Source organism: Sciurus carolinensis, chromosome 1 (assembly GCF_902686445.1).
Source record: "Sciurus carolinensis chromosome 1, mSciCar1.2, whole genome shotgun sequence".
NCBI lineage: Eukaryota > Metazoa > Chordata > Mammalia > Rodentia > Sciuridae > Sciurus > Sciurus carolinensis.
The window spans coordinates 40,160,560-40,178,286 of NC_062213.1; the positions used below are offsets into that span (position 1 = coordinate 40,160,560).

The 17,727-nt window shown below is 40.9% G+C and overlaps 1 protein-coding gene across 1 annotated transcript in view; it reads left to right on the forward strand.

The window, feature by feature from the left end:
• The first annotated feature begins 3,463 nt into the window (after positions 1–3,463).
• Positions 3,464–17,727, forward strand: part of Nipal2 (NIPA like domain containing 2) — an 80,701-nt gene continuing 66,437 nt past the window's right edge. Inside the window, exon 1 of the mRNA XM_047563436.1 lies at positions 3,464–3,811. Within this exon, the coding sequence (XP_047419392.1) occupies positions 3,677–3,811 (135 nt within the window). The 5' untranslated portion in view covers positions 3,464–3,676. The remainder of the gene's footprint in view (positions 3,812–17,727) is intronic.

A 17,727-nucleotide genomic window follows, 5' to 3' on the forward strand; every position in this document is an offset into this window, starting at 1 on the left:
GTACCTAAGAGTGAAATTGACATACACATCTGTATCTTTACAAGAGATTGCCAAGTTTCAACATCAGTAGCATCAGCATTGAATAAGAATTTCTATTGCTCTTTATCTTTACCAATGCATGGTATATAAATTTTAAAATTTTCTTTTTGCCAATCGGTGGGTATAAAATTAGTTCTCATTGGGGGTATTAATTTGTATTTTTCTGGTTATTGGTGAGAGAGAAGTATTTTTATATTTTTTCCTTTTGTGGGGGTACTGGGGATTGAACTCAGGGGCACTGGACCACTGAGCCACATCCCCAGTCCTATTTTATATTTTATTTGGAGACAGGGTCTCACTAAGTTGCTTGGTGCCTCACTTTTGCTGAGGCTGGCTTTGAACCCAAGATCTTCCTGTCTCAGCCTCCCCAGCTGCTGGGATTATAGGCGTGTGCCACCGCACCTGGCTTACATTTTTTCTTATTTAAAAAATGACCATGTATGTTTTTGCCCATTTTTCTAGGGTTGTATGATTTTTTTTCCTTTTTATTTCTTTCTTTATTTTCTTGCCCCTCCCTTTCTGGTGCTGGAACTAGAACACAGGGCTTCATGTATGCTGAACAAGCACTCTACCACTGAGTTATGTCCCCAGCCCTGATATTTTTTCTTATTGACCCGTAAGAATTATTCATACATTCTGGATGTAAATTGTCAGTCATATGAGTGACAAATAAATCTTTTCGGTTTGTGACTTATTTTTTCCCACTTTATGCTATCTATTGATTTATAGCAGTTCTTAATTTTATTTGCATTTCTCAATCTTTTCTTCTGTGGTTTGTATTTTTGTATCTGTTTAAAGAATCCTTCCCTCTTCTAAGGTTATAAATAGTAATGGCCCACACTCATCCAGCACTTTTAAGTGTTTGGTACTCAATATTTCCCTTTTACAGATAAATGAATGGAAGTTTCAGAGAAATTAAGCATCTAGATCAAAGTCACCCAGCAAATAAGCAGTGGAGTCAGGATTTGAACACAGTAATCTGACTTTATTATTTCCATTCTTTAACAACTGCCAAACTATCTTTTGTAGGGATTACCTCATAATGTTATTCTAAAAGATATCAAGTTTTGCTTTTCTCATTAAAGTCACTAATCAGGAATTGACTTTGTATATGATGTGAGAGTTTTAAATTAATCTTTATCTTAGATTGTTACACAGTCAATAACTAGGGTTGACTGATTCTTGCCAAATATAATTTTTTTTAAAGAAATTCATCTTTTTTTCATCTTTTATGTTGCAAGTAGAAGATCCTAAGCATGGTGGGCAAATTTGATCCTGCTCTCCAAGTTCATGGCAAAGTGCCACTTCAAATGATGTGGTACCTGAATAGAATTCTTCAAATTAATCAAGGAAGATAGACCTCCAGGTTGCAGCACTGAGGACGGGAGGCTGATCAAACACTTTTAGCATCCTGTAAAGTGAACAGGATATCCCCTGCAGAACCCTGCAAGAGGCAGAGGCCACCACAAAGCACAGAACAGTCTCCACAGCTCTGCCTACACAGCTGGGACCAAAATAGTTCACACGGCATTCCTGCCGCCTCCCTGTGAACTGTGTGGGAAGGAACTCTGGTCACGAATTCTTCATTTCAACCACCCACACACACTAGGACAGCAGCAGCAATGGCAATGGCATCTTGGAATCCGCTGAACACCAACGTCATAGGCTATACATCATATATTCCTGCAGCAAATACTGTTTTCCTCCAAAATTAGGGTTTTAAACAAATATAAAGAATCTGAAAGTGATTTTTTAAGTTAAAAAGAATAAAGTGAGAACGAGTCGAGTGCAGCAGAGAATAGGAGCCGGATCATAAAGGATTTCATGCCAGGTTTAAAACATGAACTTTATTGTGTCAAAGGTGAGAATTCGAGGCATTTTAAACTGGAAGGGAACATGATGTGTTTAGTATTTTGCTTGTTAGAGACTGCAAGAATACTTACATACTGGCTGATAAAAAATACTTAAAAAAAAAGTGATAATGCCAGGCTCTGCTGGTTCCCTCTGCCATCCCCACTCTTGTTCTTCCTGGCTGGCAAAGTTCACCTACTCTCAAGGCTGGAAAAGCCCCAGAATCACTTTCCCAACCTCCCTTTAGTGTAGAATACAGGCATGTGACCCCTTCTGACCAATGGGATCTCGGGGGCGGAGAGTCTGGGGGGGTGGGGTTCTGGGGAAAGCTAAACTTTTTAAAAGGACTAGGCCAGTATCTCATGACAGAGCAGAAAAATCCAAGTGGCAACATCATAGAACCATGCGTAGAGAAACATTCCTTTTAATACAAAAGATGCTTATTGCTTAAGTCACTTTTATTTGGATCTTCTGTTATTTGCACCCTAAAGCATACGAAGAGAAGGAGGCATTTAATAAAGTCAGCCAAGATGAATTAATGTGGTTATTAAAAAAAAGAGAGAGACTTTTCCTTCAGATATTTATTTCAGATATTTATTTGAGATGAATTGGGCTCTTTGAATTAGGAATAGTTAACTATCATTATTAACTGTTCATTGAATGTTTTTGTTGCTGGAGCAAGAAACTACACAACTTCTGAGATGATTCGTCTTGTTTTTTGTTTTTTTGTTTTGTTTTGTTTTGTTTTGTTTCTGTATCTGAAATGACTGTTCTCTCATTTGCACATTTCCCCTAAGAAATAGTCACGACCTTCACTATTCCCTGCTAAGGCGCAGTTATCTTTCTCCAAGGTCTCTTTCATGAAACAGCACATTATTTAAGTATATTACGTAGGAAGAATCTCAGCATTGTGTTAATGAAAGAATTCCAAGTCCCAACGCTTCAGGCAACAATGTAGAATCATGGAATTCTTAAAGTGAGAGATACCTTACCGATCACTGCAGTAACACAGAATTTGACAACAGGTAAAACCAGAACATCTGGTTAGAGTTCTTAACATCATTCCTTTCTCATTTCACATTTCTGCCCTGTCCTAAAATTTTATATGGAGCAGCTGGCAACTTTTCAGCCATTCCTTCTGGTCCTTTCTGAAACAAACCCCATTCAGTCATCAAATACATGTTAGGTCCTCCAGTTACCACTGGGGATTCCGTCTTCATTCCAGGAACAGTTAGTAAGAATCTCGCAAGTGCTGGCACTAAGATTTAATTGCTGAGATCTTTATTCGCACATCGTTCACAATATTTTGAGGAACTCTTGACTTTTCCATATGCAAACAATTTAAAATCCATATATGCGAATCCCTGCACATGTAATAAAGAACTGAAATTGCCAGGTGCCATCCGGCTAAGGTAGCGCTTTGGATTATTAGCCAATGGTTCCTTTCTCTCCCATTCACTCAGAGAGATATTTGCAGAAGGGTATTGGAGACCAAATTCTCGCCCGACAAGGGCAGGTTCTGCCCCGCGGCGTGGCGCCGGCCGCTGCGGGCTGGAGGCCGCAGAGCGCGGGGCTCCGGCAGGGGCGCGGGAGGCGGCGGCGGCGCGGGGCAGGGCTGGCGGAAGGGCGCCGCACCTGCCGCCGCGCGGGGGCGGGAGCCAGGTGGCCGCGGCGTGCCAGCTCGCAGGGCCACCCAGCAGGAAGTGGCTGCGGCGCGGCCTGCTGGCGGGGCGGCCCCGCGGGGAGACGGCCGTAGCCCGGAGCCCGGCGCGGGGAGCAAGACCTAATGGCGGCGCTGGCGCCCGCGGGCCCCGGGGACGCCGCCTCGGCAGCCCTGGACGAGCTGTCCAGCAACTTCACATACTGGGCGCCGGACGCGGGCAACGGCTCGCTGTCAGGCGAGTGGTACCGCAGGAACCAGGTAAGGGCAGCCGCCCGCGCCGCCCGCCATCCGCGCGCAGGCCGGGCGGAGGCTGCGGGCGCCGGTGCAGCTCGGCCGCCCTCCTGCCCACTCTCGGAGCGAGGCCGGCCCTGCGAGTGGGACGAGCTGACACGCGTGATGCCACACCTGACTTGACTGCCTGTCGTCTGGAAGGGAGGGGGACCCCCCTTCCCCACCAGGCGTCTCACTGGGAGAGGAGGCCAGTATGTGGCCTTGACCTCCGAGGCTCCTCGCAGGGCCCAGCGATCCCGCCTCCCCCGCCCAAGTGCACACCCTTCTCCTAGAAGGATCCCCAGGGTGTGGGTGAATCTTCACTCATTTTCACCCCAGAACCCTTGTACAGTCAAAAAAAAAAAAAAAAAAAATGTGACACCGGGTTCATTAGGGGCATCCAACTGTCAACCCTCTACACAGATGCTCAGGTGGTGTGTCCCCAAGGACCACAGCATAGTGCTTCCGTTTCCACTGATATTCTCAGGTCGTAGTTGCATGGGTCTCTCTTTCATCAAGGACCCTTTGGGAAAACATCAGCATAAACAACGCCGGTTTACGCTAGAAACACATACATTTAACAGTATCAACGGGGACTGGAGCTGCCTTTTTGAGGGGGGAGGGACTGAGTCTGATTAAAAAAAAAAAAAAAAAGAAAGAAAGAAAAGAAAATAGAGCCCTGGCCAGCCCTCAGGCCTGCCTCTTGCAGCATTTATATTCTTTTACGTGGGGGCAAGTGAGTTTGATGCAGTGGGTTCCAAGTTGCCTTCTCTTTTCCTAAGTGTTACTTTATTATTCTTTAACAAAACCACGAATCTTTTTATTTTACAAATTTTAACCATAAAATATTTGTTGCTGTTGGAGTAAGTGTGGGATTTTAACCAATATCAAAGGTCTAGGTTCCTTTTATGCTTGAATGGTGTTTTGGATGTTTCTGAACTCAGATGATAATTTATTTATATAAAGACTAAATACGCATGTCCACCTTATAGGTTTTCAACAGACGGAAGAGTATTGTTTCAAGTCTGCTTTGTCACAGGAGGTATTAAAATGGGAAACCTGGGGGGACTGAAAGATTTATTCTGTCCCCTGCCTTACACCCACAGGAGTTACAAAGAAAAGAGTCACTTTTTACAGAAATTTCTTGGAATCTGGTATACTACGCTTATACTAGAAGCATTTCCAGTGAAAGTTTAGGGATGAATTACCCACTCTTGGTGAAGAAATTAGAGTTTAGTAGATATGACCTACCATGGTATCATCCAGAATAGAAGAAAACATTGTTTTCACAGTGGAATCATCTGCAGTCATTAATGTTCTTTAACATTTCCTGGAATTCTTGATTGTCTTGGCTCCTGTTACCCAAACACAGATTGTCATGTGACATTAAATGTAAGGCAAATAATGTTTGCAAAGCTTTTAACTTGCCTTTGACAGTTCATGTTTGTACATGTTAGAAAGGGTGTGACCTCCATATGCTAAGTGAAATTACTGAGCTGACATCTAAACTATTGGTTTGAAATAAGACTGTATCAGCTTTTTCCCTTATTGTGCAAATTTAGACTGTCTAATACTACCGTAGTATTTTTTCCTTTCAGTAATTGCTGAAAGGATAATTACTTTTGTGTTAAGCAAGAATAAAAATTGATTTTTTAAAATCCATTCAACACACATTTTAGTGTGTGCCCCTAGTGTTGATCAGGCCAGTAAAAATTAAATGGAGTCCAATTTTTCTTTCTTTTCTTTTTTGACACTAACTAATTAGAGATGGCTGAACATGGGTGCAGCTCCAGAAAAAAAAAAAAAAAAGCGTGAGATATAAGTTTCTCACTCTGGCGATCACAATTATCCTTGGTTGCTGGCTAGCCAAGGTTTAGTGATCCTTTTTAGGGTTCATTGGTTTTATCACGTCTGAAATATTTGCACAGTGTCTGTTTGCTGATAGTCCAGTTCTCTGTACCGTTCACAGTGATTACCATCAGATCTGATTAATTAATCTTACTCTATGGAGAAAGACGACTCCCCTGAAATGCTTTCTTGTAGGACATGGATATTTAACAGTAACTGCTTAGAAACAAAGTCTGAGTCAGAAACATGAGTGCTTCTGGAGGAGGAAATCTCAAAGCAAGTAGGAAGTGATAACTCAGTAAGGGAGGATGTCTTGGGGAGCCAGGAAGGTGAAGTGGTCATCCTTTTGCATGCAAGACCCTGTCTACTTGATAAAAGCCCCGCTATAGAAGTATGGATGTGACAGTTCTGCACAGCTGGATCCACAAGTTTTCAGTACACAAGGAGTGTTCCTAAGATGTTTATTGAACGTACTATGGGGATATTCAGTATTATCCAAGACCCAAACCTTTCCTTCCAGGAATGTTACTAGGTGACTGGGAAGATGTAAGTAACTCCAAGACAAGGGGTATATGGTAGTGTGTGTAAGTGATAATAAAGTCCTGTGGAAATTCTGAGCAAGGTGGCTTTCAACAGAAGTCATTCGGGATGTGTTCATGGAGAATAGTTTTGGAACTGGACATTTAAGGATAGGCAGGGTTTTGTGATAGAAATGCACAGGTGGAGAAAGCCTAGAGACCAAGGAGTAGGCCTGGAGAACTGGGCAAGTGCCTTTCTGCACATTTTTATATGTAAAGGACAATACATTGGTGGTTGTGGCTGCAGCAGAAGACAGAAACGGACTACAAGGTAGAAGTAGGACTTGGGACCTTGGCTGTGGTCCTGGATTGCCATAAAGGACTGGTGGGGGAGTTTAGACTTTATCTACAATCAGGAGCCCTTGAAGATTTTTGAGCAGGGTGTGCAAGAATCAAAGCAAATAAAATACAATAAATTTAAATTAGGCTGAGTAGCAGACAGAGCCCTCCACTGGCCAGCTGTGGACTAATTCCCATGCATAGATCTGTCTTATTTTACCTGAAGAGACATTTTCAAATGTTTAATATATTGTCAACATTTGCAAATGAAATTAACCATAAAATTTCAAGTTTCCATCACCTCCTTAACTATTAGAAGTCCTAGCAATACAGAGCCCTCTTTCCTAGAAGATCACTGTAAACTGGATGGAGCTCATGTTCAGAATGACCCAAACACCCCCTGCCCCCCTCCCCGCTTCGACCCCTACCTTTGCTCTCTCTCTCTTTTTTTTTTTTTTGTGGTACTGGGGATTGAACCCAGGGCCTTGTGCTTGCAAGGCAAGCACTCTACCAACCGTGTTATATCCCCAGCCCTGCTCTCATTTCTTTTACCTGCTGACCCTGTGGGCATCTGATTTGTAACCAGTAAGGATGAGCAGGATTTTGTATTAGGAATGACCAAGGAGTAGCCCTGATGAGGCTGTTGTCTTCACCATTAATTAGCTGAGTGTACCTGAGCAAGTCACTTCCTTTCTCTGGGCCTCAGTTTCCTTACCAATAAAGTTAGGTTTGGAGTGGAAGCGCTCCAGGCCCCCTTGTGCTACATGGTCGAACAAATAAAGACTAACCCAGAGAGGTGGTAGAGGGAACAGAGGGAACAGGCAGGAGAGGTGGAAGGCAGAAAATACTGCAAAGGACGGTTTTTGTTGTTGGTTCTTCAAGTTTATGCCCAGTGCGAAATAGCTCAATTCATGAGGACATTGTCAGAAAGGATTATTCTGCATAGGGTGAGATGAAAACTCAGAATTTTTTATGTCCTTTCTTTGAACTTTTGATTGTCAATGGCTTGAATTTTTAAAGTCAATGGTTTGAAAGAAAATTGATAGAAGTTAGCAGGGAAGAGGCAAAGCGAAGAGACTGACATTTGTTATGCATTTACTATGTGACACTGTGTAGCTATTATCTCATTTGAGCCCCCAACAACTTCGTAAGGTACATTTTATCCTCACTGTTCATGTAGGGAAGCCTGTGTTGAATAACTTGCCCCAAGATCTTAGAGCAAGTAGGTTTAATGGCAAAGTTATTTTTATTCCATGCCCGAAGGCCACTGCTAGAGACTGGGGTTTGAAAAGAATGTGGTGGTGAGAGTGAATGCAGAGGGAGAAATGGGTATGGCTTGTCTCGCTGTACTTAAGAAAAATCAGCAGTTTTGATTTTGCTTTGATGTCATATGTATTTTCTGCCAGTAGCTGCATAAGACTACCTCTTAAAGAAATAAAAGTGCCAAAATGTTCAGTTAATTGAAGGGTTGGATAGAAGTTGCTGGTCATTTTCATTTTCTCCCTAAGGAAAACATCCCTTTTTTGTTTTTTGTTTTTTGTTTATACTTATTGATTTCTTTGCCTGCCTTATATATCCAATGTGGCATTTTTCCATTACCAGATTTTCTTGGAAATGAATGTATAAGGCATCAGTAAGAAAGAAAGAGGCAGGTTACCTCAAAGCAACTGTATCCAAGCTATGTTAAAAAAAAAAAAAAAAAAAGAGCAACATTTTGTTAGAGGAACTGAGTTTTAATGTACTTATGAATTTGGCAGAACAGGTGTTTGCATTTAAATCTACCTGACACCCTCCTTATGACTTGATTTTTACTAACTAGTTATAATATTTGCATTGATACACTCAGCCAAATCCAGGCTATGGAAAACTGCCAGTTTACAGGTTTGCAAGGTCTGGTTTATTCAAAAATCTTTTTTTACAAGGGGAAGTGGAGAGAGAAAGAAGCTGTAGACTAAAATAGACTTGAAAGACATAGTAGAAAAAATGGACAACATTGAGCTACAGTCTTCGGGAATACACATTTGGGTGACAAACCTATAAGGAAAAAGAAAGGATTGTCAAAATCAGGCCTGTGGTTCTTTGGCACGAGGGAGGTCACTGTGGTGGAATGGGGCAGAGAGGCTTGGTGGAGGCCCAATTTCCCTTTCTTTATCTGAATAGTGGTTTTAAGAGTGTTTGCCTTGTAAGAATTTATTGTAGTAATTTATTCATCTAGATAATTCTATTTGCAGTTATATATTCTATGATTTTTAAAGGTTTAAGAGCATTAGCATTACTATGACTATTCAATTTACATGTCTCACTTAGGTAGTTTGAAAAGTGTATGCCTTTTGCTTGCCTAAAAGAATTCTTTAAACAATTTCTTTTGAATATGTGACTGATGTTCCAGTTGACCTTGAAAGTTCACCGTGGAAAGGATGACATTCTCAAAACTTATTTTTTGTTCCTATATAGTACAGTTTTTAAAACTCAACCTCTTTGCTCTGTGTTGACTAGTTTCTTGATTTCTCCATTTCTTGGCATTCTCTATTGAAATAGAAATAACATTTCATGCATACACACATTCATACAAGGTATGTATGTGAGGTTATAAGAATAAAATAATAGATGTCAAAGAGCAAAGTGCCAGACACACAGAAAGTGCCCAATAAGTACTACCTATTATTAGTAATATTATAATCCACCTATATTATATGAAATTTCATAAAATATAGATTTCTAATAATTTTTGGACATAGCTCCTTGCAAATGGAAATCAGAAAAATCATGTCAGTTATTTGATGTCACTTTGCTTTCTTTAACCCACTGTTTCTCTATACTTAGTGTCTTCCTCATGCCCTTTGATGTTCACTTCCTCTTTATTCTCCAAGAGTCACATTCCAGAAAACTTCCTAGTTAGAGTAGTTTTCTAATTGGAACACTTGGTATCTTGATGTGCTAAGCCAAGAATTCTTCTCAGGTCTTCTGCCATTTTCCAGACTTCTAGGTTGGGGAGACAGGATGTATAGCATTGGTAACAGCTTACAGAGGTGTTTGGTGGCAGTAGTGTGATCATATTTCATAGACCCTGACCATATTTTAACCAACCAGGAGACCAATACTCTGAGAAGGCTTATTCAGAATTAAGGTAAGACTTTGTGCCTTTTATTTTAGCTTAGGTTTTTGTTGGGTTTTTTGTTTTGTTTAGGTCGGTTTTGTTTTTTTCCTGAAGAACCTGTATTCCTCTACTCAGTTTATTTCTTTTATTAACCTCCCTTTCCCTTGCTCTGTGTTCCAGCTGACTTAGGTTTTACATAAAGTCAAAGCTCTTTACTTGGTCTTTCATGGACCACCAGTGTCCTGATTGCCAGGGGGCTATCAAGTAACACTCAATTTCCCTTCACAAAGCTCTCAGAAAATGTATACCCATACTATCTTTCCCCCCAGTATGGGGGATAGAATCCAGGTGTGCTCTACCATGAAGCTACACCCCCACCCCTTTTTTATTTTTTATTTTGAGACAGTGTCTCACTAAGTTGCTCAGGCTGGCCTCCATCTTGCCTTCCTCCTGCCTCACTTTCCAAGTAGCTGGGGTTAGAGGTGTGCACAGCCACATCCAGCTACAGCTGTACCTTTGCCTCACCTTGTCTCTTGCCTGGCCTATGGTCACTCTCACCATGGTCTCCTGTCATCGCTGGCACACATCAGGAGGTGCTGGCTGATGAGTCCTAATGTTAATACAAGTAGATATATGTTTAGCCATGTGCTCCATGCCTCATTGAGGATTGGGTTTCATCATGATTCCTTCCAGACCCACCCTGAGCTTGGCAGGTCATACCAGATCTACATAAAGTGAATGTCCTGCTGCCTGCCTATGACCTCAGCACTGTTTTCCTAAATCACCAGACCTTCCTTTCTTTGCGGCTTTAAACTTGTTTCCCTCTTTCAAGAACTTGAACCACTGGCCTTATTTCTTTATCTTACCGTAATGGTCAATCTTTCCTCTGTCTTCTGATTGAACCTTTCCTACCAAGAATGCTTTGAAAGTTAAGAGACTTTAGATTGCGCATTATACAAAACTTAACTTTAACTTGCTTGAATAATACAGGTAGTTAATCCATTGGATACAGAACAAAGCTAGAAGAATTCAAGCTCAGACCGGCCTTGATCCAGGGAATCAAATTGTGAGCACTATTTCTCACTCTCAGTTTCAGCTTTTGTTCTTCAGGGTTGTTTCCTGCTTTAGCAGACTTACCTCTAGGTTACATGCTTCTTGACTTCCAGGAGAGAAGAGCTTGGTCTTCTCTACCACTAATGAGAAAACATGGACTTTACTCTGGTTGGATGAGTTTTGGAGAATGTTCTGTCCCATGTAAGTGGCCATGGTCAGAATAACTGGGATTAGAGTACCTGAAGCATATGGGTGCCCTTGGAAAGGACTGGATGCCCCTACAAACTAGGGGGTTCTATAACTAAGAGAAGGGGATACTGTATGCCCCAAACAGCAGTTCCTACTAGTGGACTCAAGTCCTCCTACTGTGAATCATTGTCTTAGTGGGAAAACCTCAGGCTAATGCCTGTCTTAGTTTCTTCAGGACATTCCCTTTCTGTATCCCGGCTCACATGATTGTCCCCCACAAAACAACTCCCCATTTGGGCTGTCTTGACTTTGTGGGTAGGACCTAGGCAGTAATCTCTTTAAAAGCTTAGATTACAGGATTACTTTCTGAAACATTTTCATTAGCATCATCTCCAGGCAGTGACTTATTTCTAAGTTCTAGACTTATCCCCTCCCCATCAAAGAAATTCTAGAAAGGCCTCTGGTCTTTCCTATTGATGGGAAAATCAGAGGGAGAAATCATGATTAACTAATCAACAACAAGGTTCAGAAATGCAACCAATAGGTCATCTGATACAAATCATGAGCAGAAAGCCCTTCTCAATAGGGCAGTATGGGCAGTGATCAAATAAGTGAGAAAACATGGACTAGGTCTTCACAATGTACCTGCATTTTTATGCTACCTGGGGCCGGGGGAAGAATACTTTAGATATACTTGAGAAACTGCCTCAGAAAAACTAAAAATAGATCTACCACGTGATCCAGCAATCCCACTCCAGGATGTTTACCCAAAAGATTTGAAATCAGTATGTTGAAGAGATGTCTGCACCCCCATGTTCATTGCTATACTCGAAATTCATAATAGTCAATAAAGAGAATCAACCTACGTGTCCATTGAGAGATAACCGGAAAAAGAATATGTGGTATATATACACAAAGTAATACTATTGAGTCTTAAAGAGGAAGGAAATTCTGTCATTTTCAACAATATTGAATTAGAGAACATTATGCTAAGTGAAATAAGCCAAGCACGAAAAGGGAAATACCACCTATTCTCACTTCTATATGGAATCTAAAACAATCAGTCTCATAGAGACAGAGTAGATTGGTGGTATACCAACTGAGAGGTGGGAGGCCTGGAAGACATGGTCAAGGAGTAAAGTCTCAAGGGGAATAGGGTGAGGTTAGTTTTAGGTCTGTTGCACAGGTGGCGAATAGAGTGTATTATACATTTCAAAATTGCTAAAAGTAAATTTAAAATGTTCTCACCATAAAAAATGATAAACACTTGAGGCAATACCTATATTAATTAGCTTGATTTAATTATTCCACTTTATTCACAAATCATAACATCACTTTGTTACCCCATAAATATACATAATTCTAAATTATCAATTTATAATAAGAATTTTAAATTTATTAAAAGAACACTGGAAAAACAACTTTTGAAGTGGCGCTTTCAAGTGAAGTCATCCTTATTTATATAATTTGATGGACTCTTTAAACTCATAGGACTAACATAATATTGATGTGTGAGGAAATATTATAACATGCCTTTGCCTGTGACTGCCTGAGTCACTGTAGTAGAAAAGTAGGCAGGCCATTCTTTGTGAGCAAGATTTAAGCAGACCTGTGTTATAAGCCACTGCCACTGCCATAAAGTAGAAGGAAATTGTGATTTATATTCTGAACATTTACGAGTCTTTTGACCCAAATAACAATTAGCATTGACGAGACCTATGGGTATTATGTGTGTGCGGACCATGAGGTGTGTTGGGACCTGACTACCGGGCAAGTGGGATGTGAGAGTTTTGCTGGGAGAGGGTTTGGAGGTAGGGGAATTTAGCTCAGCTGTGAGGGCTGGTCCTCTGGAGGCAGCAAAGAGCCCAGGTCATAATGTCCAAGACTTGTAGCAAACTTGAACTTGATTCTTGCCTTGATTTCAGATAGATTTGGTCTGGTGGGTGGCCTCAGGAGTCTGCCAGAGGTCAGTCATTAAGTGGCAACCTATGAACCCTCTTACCTTAAGGTAGAAACTCAGGCAGTGGCTAGCACCTGATAGAGACCATAGAGTTCCATCTTCCTGGGAAGTTGCTGGCAAACTACAGTCGGATTTCAAGGCAGACACTGTTTGCCAAAGGGGAGTGTCCGCTGGAAACGCAGGCAGGTGTGGAGGAAAGCAAGGCAGCTGAGTGAGCTCACAGCTTTAGCGGGGGAGCCTCATCCCGAACCCTGGGCTGGGCCTGCATAAAGCAACCTAATTCCTGTTCCACTGGAAACAAAGAATTGCATGTTTAAAAATTTATGATTATAAATAGGTTCTTGCAAAATATGAAAATTATAGGACCCTTTATTGATCTGAATGCAAACAATAGCATACTTTGTGTTCAGTACATCTGTCCTTGTTTCAAAGATTCCCTTTCCGATATTATACAGAAGTAATTTGTTTTGGAATGGAACCGATTAAGACCTTCTCAACTGCAATTTCTCCTTTTCTCCACTATTGTTTTCCTTTTAACAAAGTGTTAAAAATTCCCAAAGGATGTGGCTATTAAATATGCTCCTTTTCCCATAAATTGGTCCTGCTGAAACTTAAATTTCTCAGAAACAAAAAACAGAGTGGCCTCTTAAACTAGAGCTTATCCTTAGTAGAATTTCACTTTTAAAAATAAGGAATATAAAATTATGTAAGTAAATGTGTTCCCAGTTTTTAGAAAAAAGGAAGAAGAAAGTAATAGTTCTTAATTGTATGGGGAAGCATTATGTTGGGTTTTTCTGCCTAAGTTTTAAGGTTGATTAGAAATTGGCACAGAACAACTTGTAGAATAGCAACAATATATGGTGTTACATAACCTTGACCTTTTCTTTTGGCTTTTAATCACCAGACTTGGATCCAATGTCATGAAACTTTCTCAGGATAGGAATGCAATAACCTTATAGCATGCAATAACCAAGATAACAAATTAAAAATCTGTTCCTGACTGAAAATTTTTCTTTCTTCTTTTTCACATATGGGATTATAGTTTTAACTCTGGATTAGTATTGCAGACAACTCAATTATCTACAAGAATGAAGAAGATTAGTGATAAGAATGGTCCAATGCATCTAGTAATCTAAAAGGCATTACCATATTTCAGGTTGTTGCCAACATTTACTGCTATTAATATAACTTCTTTATAGCCTGTTGTAATGGCCTGTCCTCATTGCACTTATTTTTTTTATAATTTTTTAGATGTTGATGGACCTTTATTTTATTCATTTATTTATATGTGGTGCTGAGACTTGAACCCAGTGCCCCACACATGCTAGGCAAGTGCTCTACCACTGAGCCACAACCCCAGCCCATGCACTTATTTTTTGTGTGAGCCCCCAAAGCAGTCTCCTAATTGACCTCCCTCTCTGCTGTCAATCTTCCACATTTGCTGAAATTTGTATCTCAAATGTCCCCCAAAGGCCTGAGTGTTGAAGGCTTGGTTGCCAGCCTGTGGTGGGTAGAATCTTTAGGCTGTGGGTCTAGTAGGGGAAAGTTAGGTCATTGGGGACATGCCCTTGAAGGGGATGTTGGGATCCTGGCCCCTCCACTTCTCTCTTTGCTTCAGGCCACCATGAAGCAAACAGGTATCCTCTATCATGCACTCCCACCATGATGTACTTTGCTGCCATAGGCCCAAAGCAAAGGGGGTCATTCAATCATGGACTGAAACTTCTGAAATTGTACACCAAAATTAACCTTTCCTCCTATTAAGCCCATAATCTTAGGTATTTTGCCACATATTGGAAAGCTGCTTAACAGTACTACCAGAAGTAGGAGTCTCTTCAAATCCAAAGCTGGGCCTGTCTTTCTTTAGTTTAGAGCCCTTCATGTCTTAGCACTGCTCGCAGATCTTTGGCCCAACAAGGCTTCCACCTGCCTCCTCAACTGTGCTGTGGTCCTCCATTGCAAACCTCTTTAGGACATCTTGTTACTGCACCTTTTGCCCTTGTACTTGCTCTACCCATTGCCAGAATGCACTCACCCTGGTGAGGTACCTGTGAGGTTTCCCTAATTCCATCCCTCAGGTAGGCTGAATAATGATCTCCCAAAGGACATCCATCTTAATCCCAGGGTCACCAGTGAATGTTACCTTGCAGAGCATAAAAGAACTTTGCAGATGTAATTAAGGAAAGGATCTTGAGATGGAGAGATTATCCTGGATCACTCAGGTGGACCTAAATGCCATCACATGTAGGCATTAGGGAGCACAGGGCGATTTGACACAGAGCAGGAGAGTGATGTGAACACAGAGGCAGAGATTGAACTGATGCTGCCACAGGTCATGGAAGCCAACAAAAGCTGAGAGAGCAAGGGATGGATTCTCCCCTAGAGGCTCTCGGGGAGCACGGCTCTTCCAACAAAACTGATCTTGGACTTATGGCCTCCAGAACTGTAAGAGGGTAAATTATGTTGTTTTAAGCCAGCAAGAGGAGTGACCACAGGATATGAGAACACTCCCCAACCTTGGTAGATTTGCACTGTCCTCCATTCCTGTAGGTTTTGAGGAACATGGTTGTATTACAGGCTTGGAAACATGGTTCTATTTGACATACTGTGGTCCGTTTGTTATTGGTTGCTTTCTTTACTTCTTCTGAGCTTTCTTCATGTCCTTGATTCCTGATAAGATCTAATATTTAGATCTGGATAAATGTTGAATAGATGCATGAATGAATGAATAACATCTGATGTGCCCTTCCCTGCTGTCTCCTGTATCTACCATCTCTCTGATCACTTTCATTTCATGTCCTTTTCCTCCACATTGTATGTTTTTTTCAAGCAGTATCTACATGTGGTTTTAAATTGTGCAGTGGTTTTGTTTTTCTCCTTTGCATCTTTTCTTGTTATCATCTCCCCTTTAAACTTTATTTTTAAGTAAATACTTATTCTTTTTAATTTCATCAAACCTGCAGAGCAGTTTTTTCAACTTCTTGGTTTGAAAATTTTCAAACCTATAAAAAAGTAAAACAAAACAAAACACAGTATTTTTCACCTAGGCATTCATTAATTGTTAACAATGTGAGCTATTTCTTAGTTCTATGTATAGATATAGGTAATAGTTTGAAAGTCAGTTGCACACATTGCTAAATATTAATGAACTCATTTCTAAGAATTTGGCTGTCCTCCTTTCCCCTCATAACTGTTTTGGAGATGGGCAGTATATGTACGTGTTTACTACATACAAATCCAGAACAACCCCAGCTCCTTACCATGAGTTCACTATGGAATGGGCTGAGCTAAATGCCTGTTTGGCAGATGTACCCCCTCATCATGCACACCTTTTTTTTTTTTTTATTAAAATCTTTTTTATTTTTACAGACACACACCTTTAAGATCATTCCTGCAGCAGTTCACTGACTCCCTGTATTGGAGATACTCAAGATTAGAGCTCTCATTTCAGTTACATTTTACTGTCTAGAACAGGAGGTAGCATTATTCCGCTCAGGAGTTGAATAGAACTGTTACTGTATTCAGAACCAGCTCTCACTCTCTGGTTCTTTTGAGCCATGTACTAGCTCCATATTGGTCTGATTCTGAGTTTCTGTTTTGAAGGTAGGGCCTGGAATATGGTTGAGTTCAAAGCCAGAACTGACACAAACTATTACCAGCTTCATACATTCCTATGTTATCATATCCCATCTCCATCTAGCCAAACTGCCCACTCACAGATTATAGGTCATAACATAATAGCACAGGTCAATATAAAGTATCTAAAGAACACTGGCTCCCAAGAGTAGGATAGAAGATTGTTATTTCAAATAAAATTAAGATGTAATACTTATTGGTGCTGACATTCTGAACCTCATTCTAGATAAATTGTTTGCTGGGGCTGCCACCATCTGTTTGTCCTGAAAAAGCCAGAGACTAAGCTACAGTGGTGACAGCAAAGATCACTAAAAATCAAGGGCATCCTCCTGTGTTGCTGGCCTCTTCTTATAACCATACTATCAAGATGTAAAGCAGCCTTTTCTAACTCTTGTTGTTTTATTTTATTTGCACTGAGAACAAGAAATAAATTCTACCATTTAAGAAAATGGTGCATTGCCACTGAATAGTCAGAAGGTTACCTATTGCTGTCCGTGAAAAGTGATTTAGACCTGGCCTGGGTACCTTGGGGCCAAAATGTGGCTACTGTCTACCTGTGTGACTTTGCTTAAGTCACCTTCTTTGTCTGGTTCTCTCTTCTTTCTCTTGACTTGTCCCTAGATTAGTAAAGGGGTAAGTGTGAGAAAAGAAAGTGGGGGCGGGGGACCTAAGCCTCCACTAATTCTAAAATTTTAGAAAACACATTGTTTTTAGAATTAAAAAGCATATTGTTTTTCTAATGTGCTGAATAAGTAATGATGTAAAGTAGACATCTTTAATCTAATTGGATAAAAAATGTGTAAGCGCCTGCTTGCCGTACACAGATGATATTTCTGATTGCAGTTGAGGATTTTTGTAGTCATTAAAGCAAATTTACCAGAGACTCCAATTGGAAGCAATATTTAATAGTGGTGACGACAGTTCCTGTATGTCCTTTGAATGTAATCAAAACACCTCCCTTATTTTTTGAATCTTGCCTCTCCAACAATTAAGAGCATTGTGTTCGTTTTCTGTCACTAACAAAATACCCAAGATGATTAACTTATAAAAAGAAGTTTGTTTTGGCTCACGGTTTAGAGGTTCCAGTTCATGACTGGGCAGATCTTTTGCTTTAGGCCTCTGATGGGGTGCTGGGTGACAATGGCTGAGTCCACCTGGTGGAGCAGACTGCTTGCACAGTCACCTTCAGGGGCATGCCTCCAATGACCTAGGACCTGCCACGAGACCCTCCCCCAAAAAGGTCCAAAGAACCTCCCAGATCCTA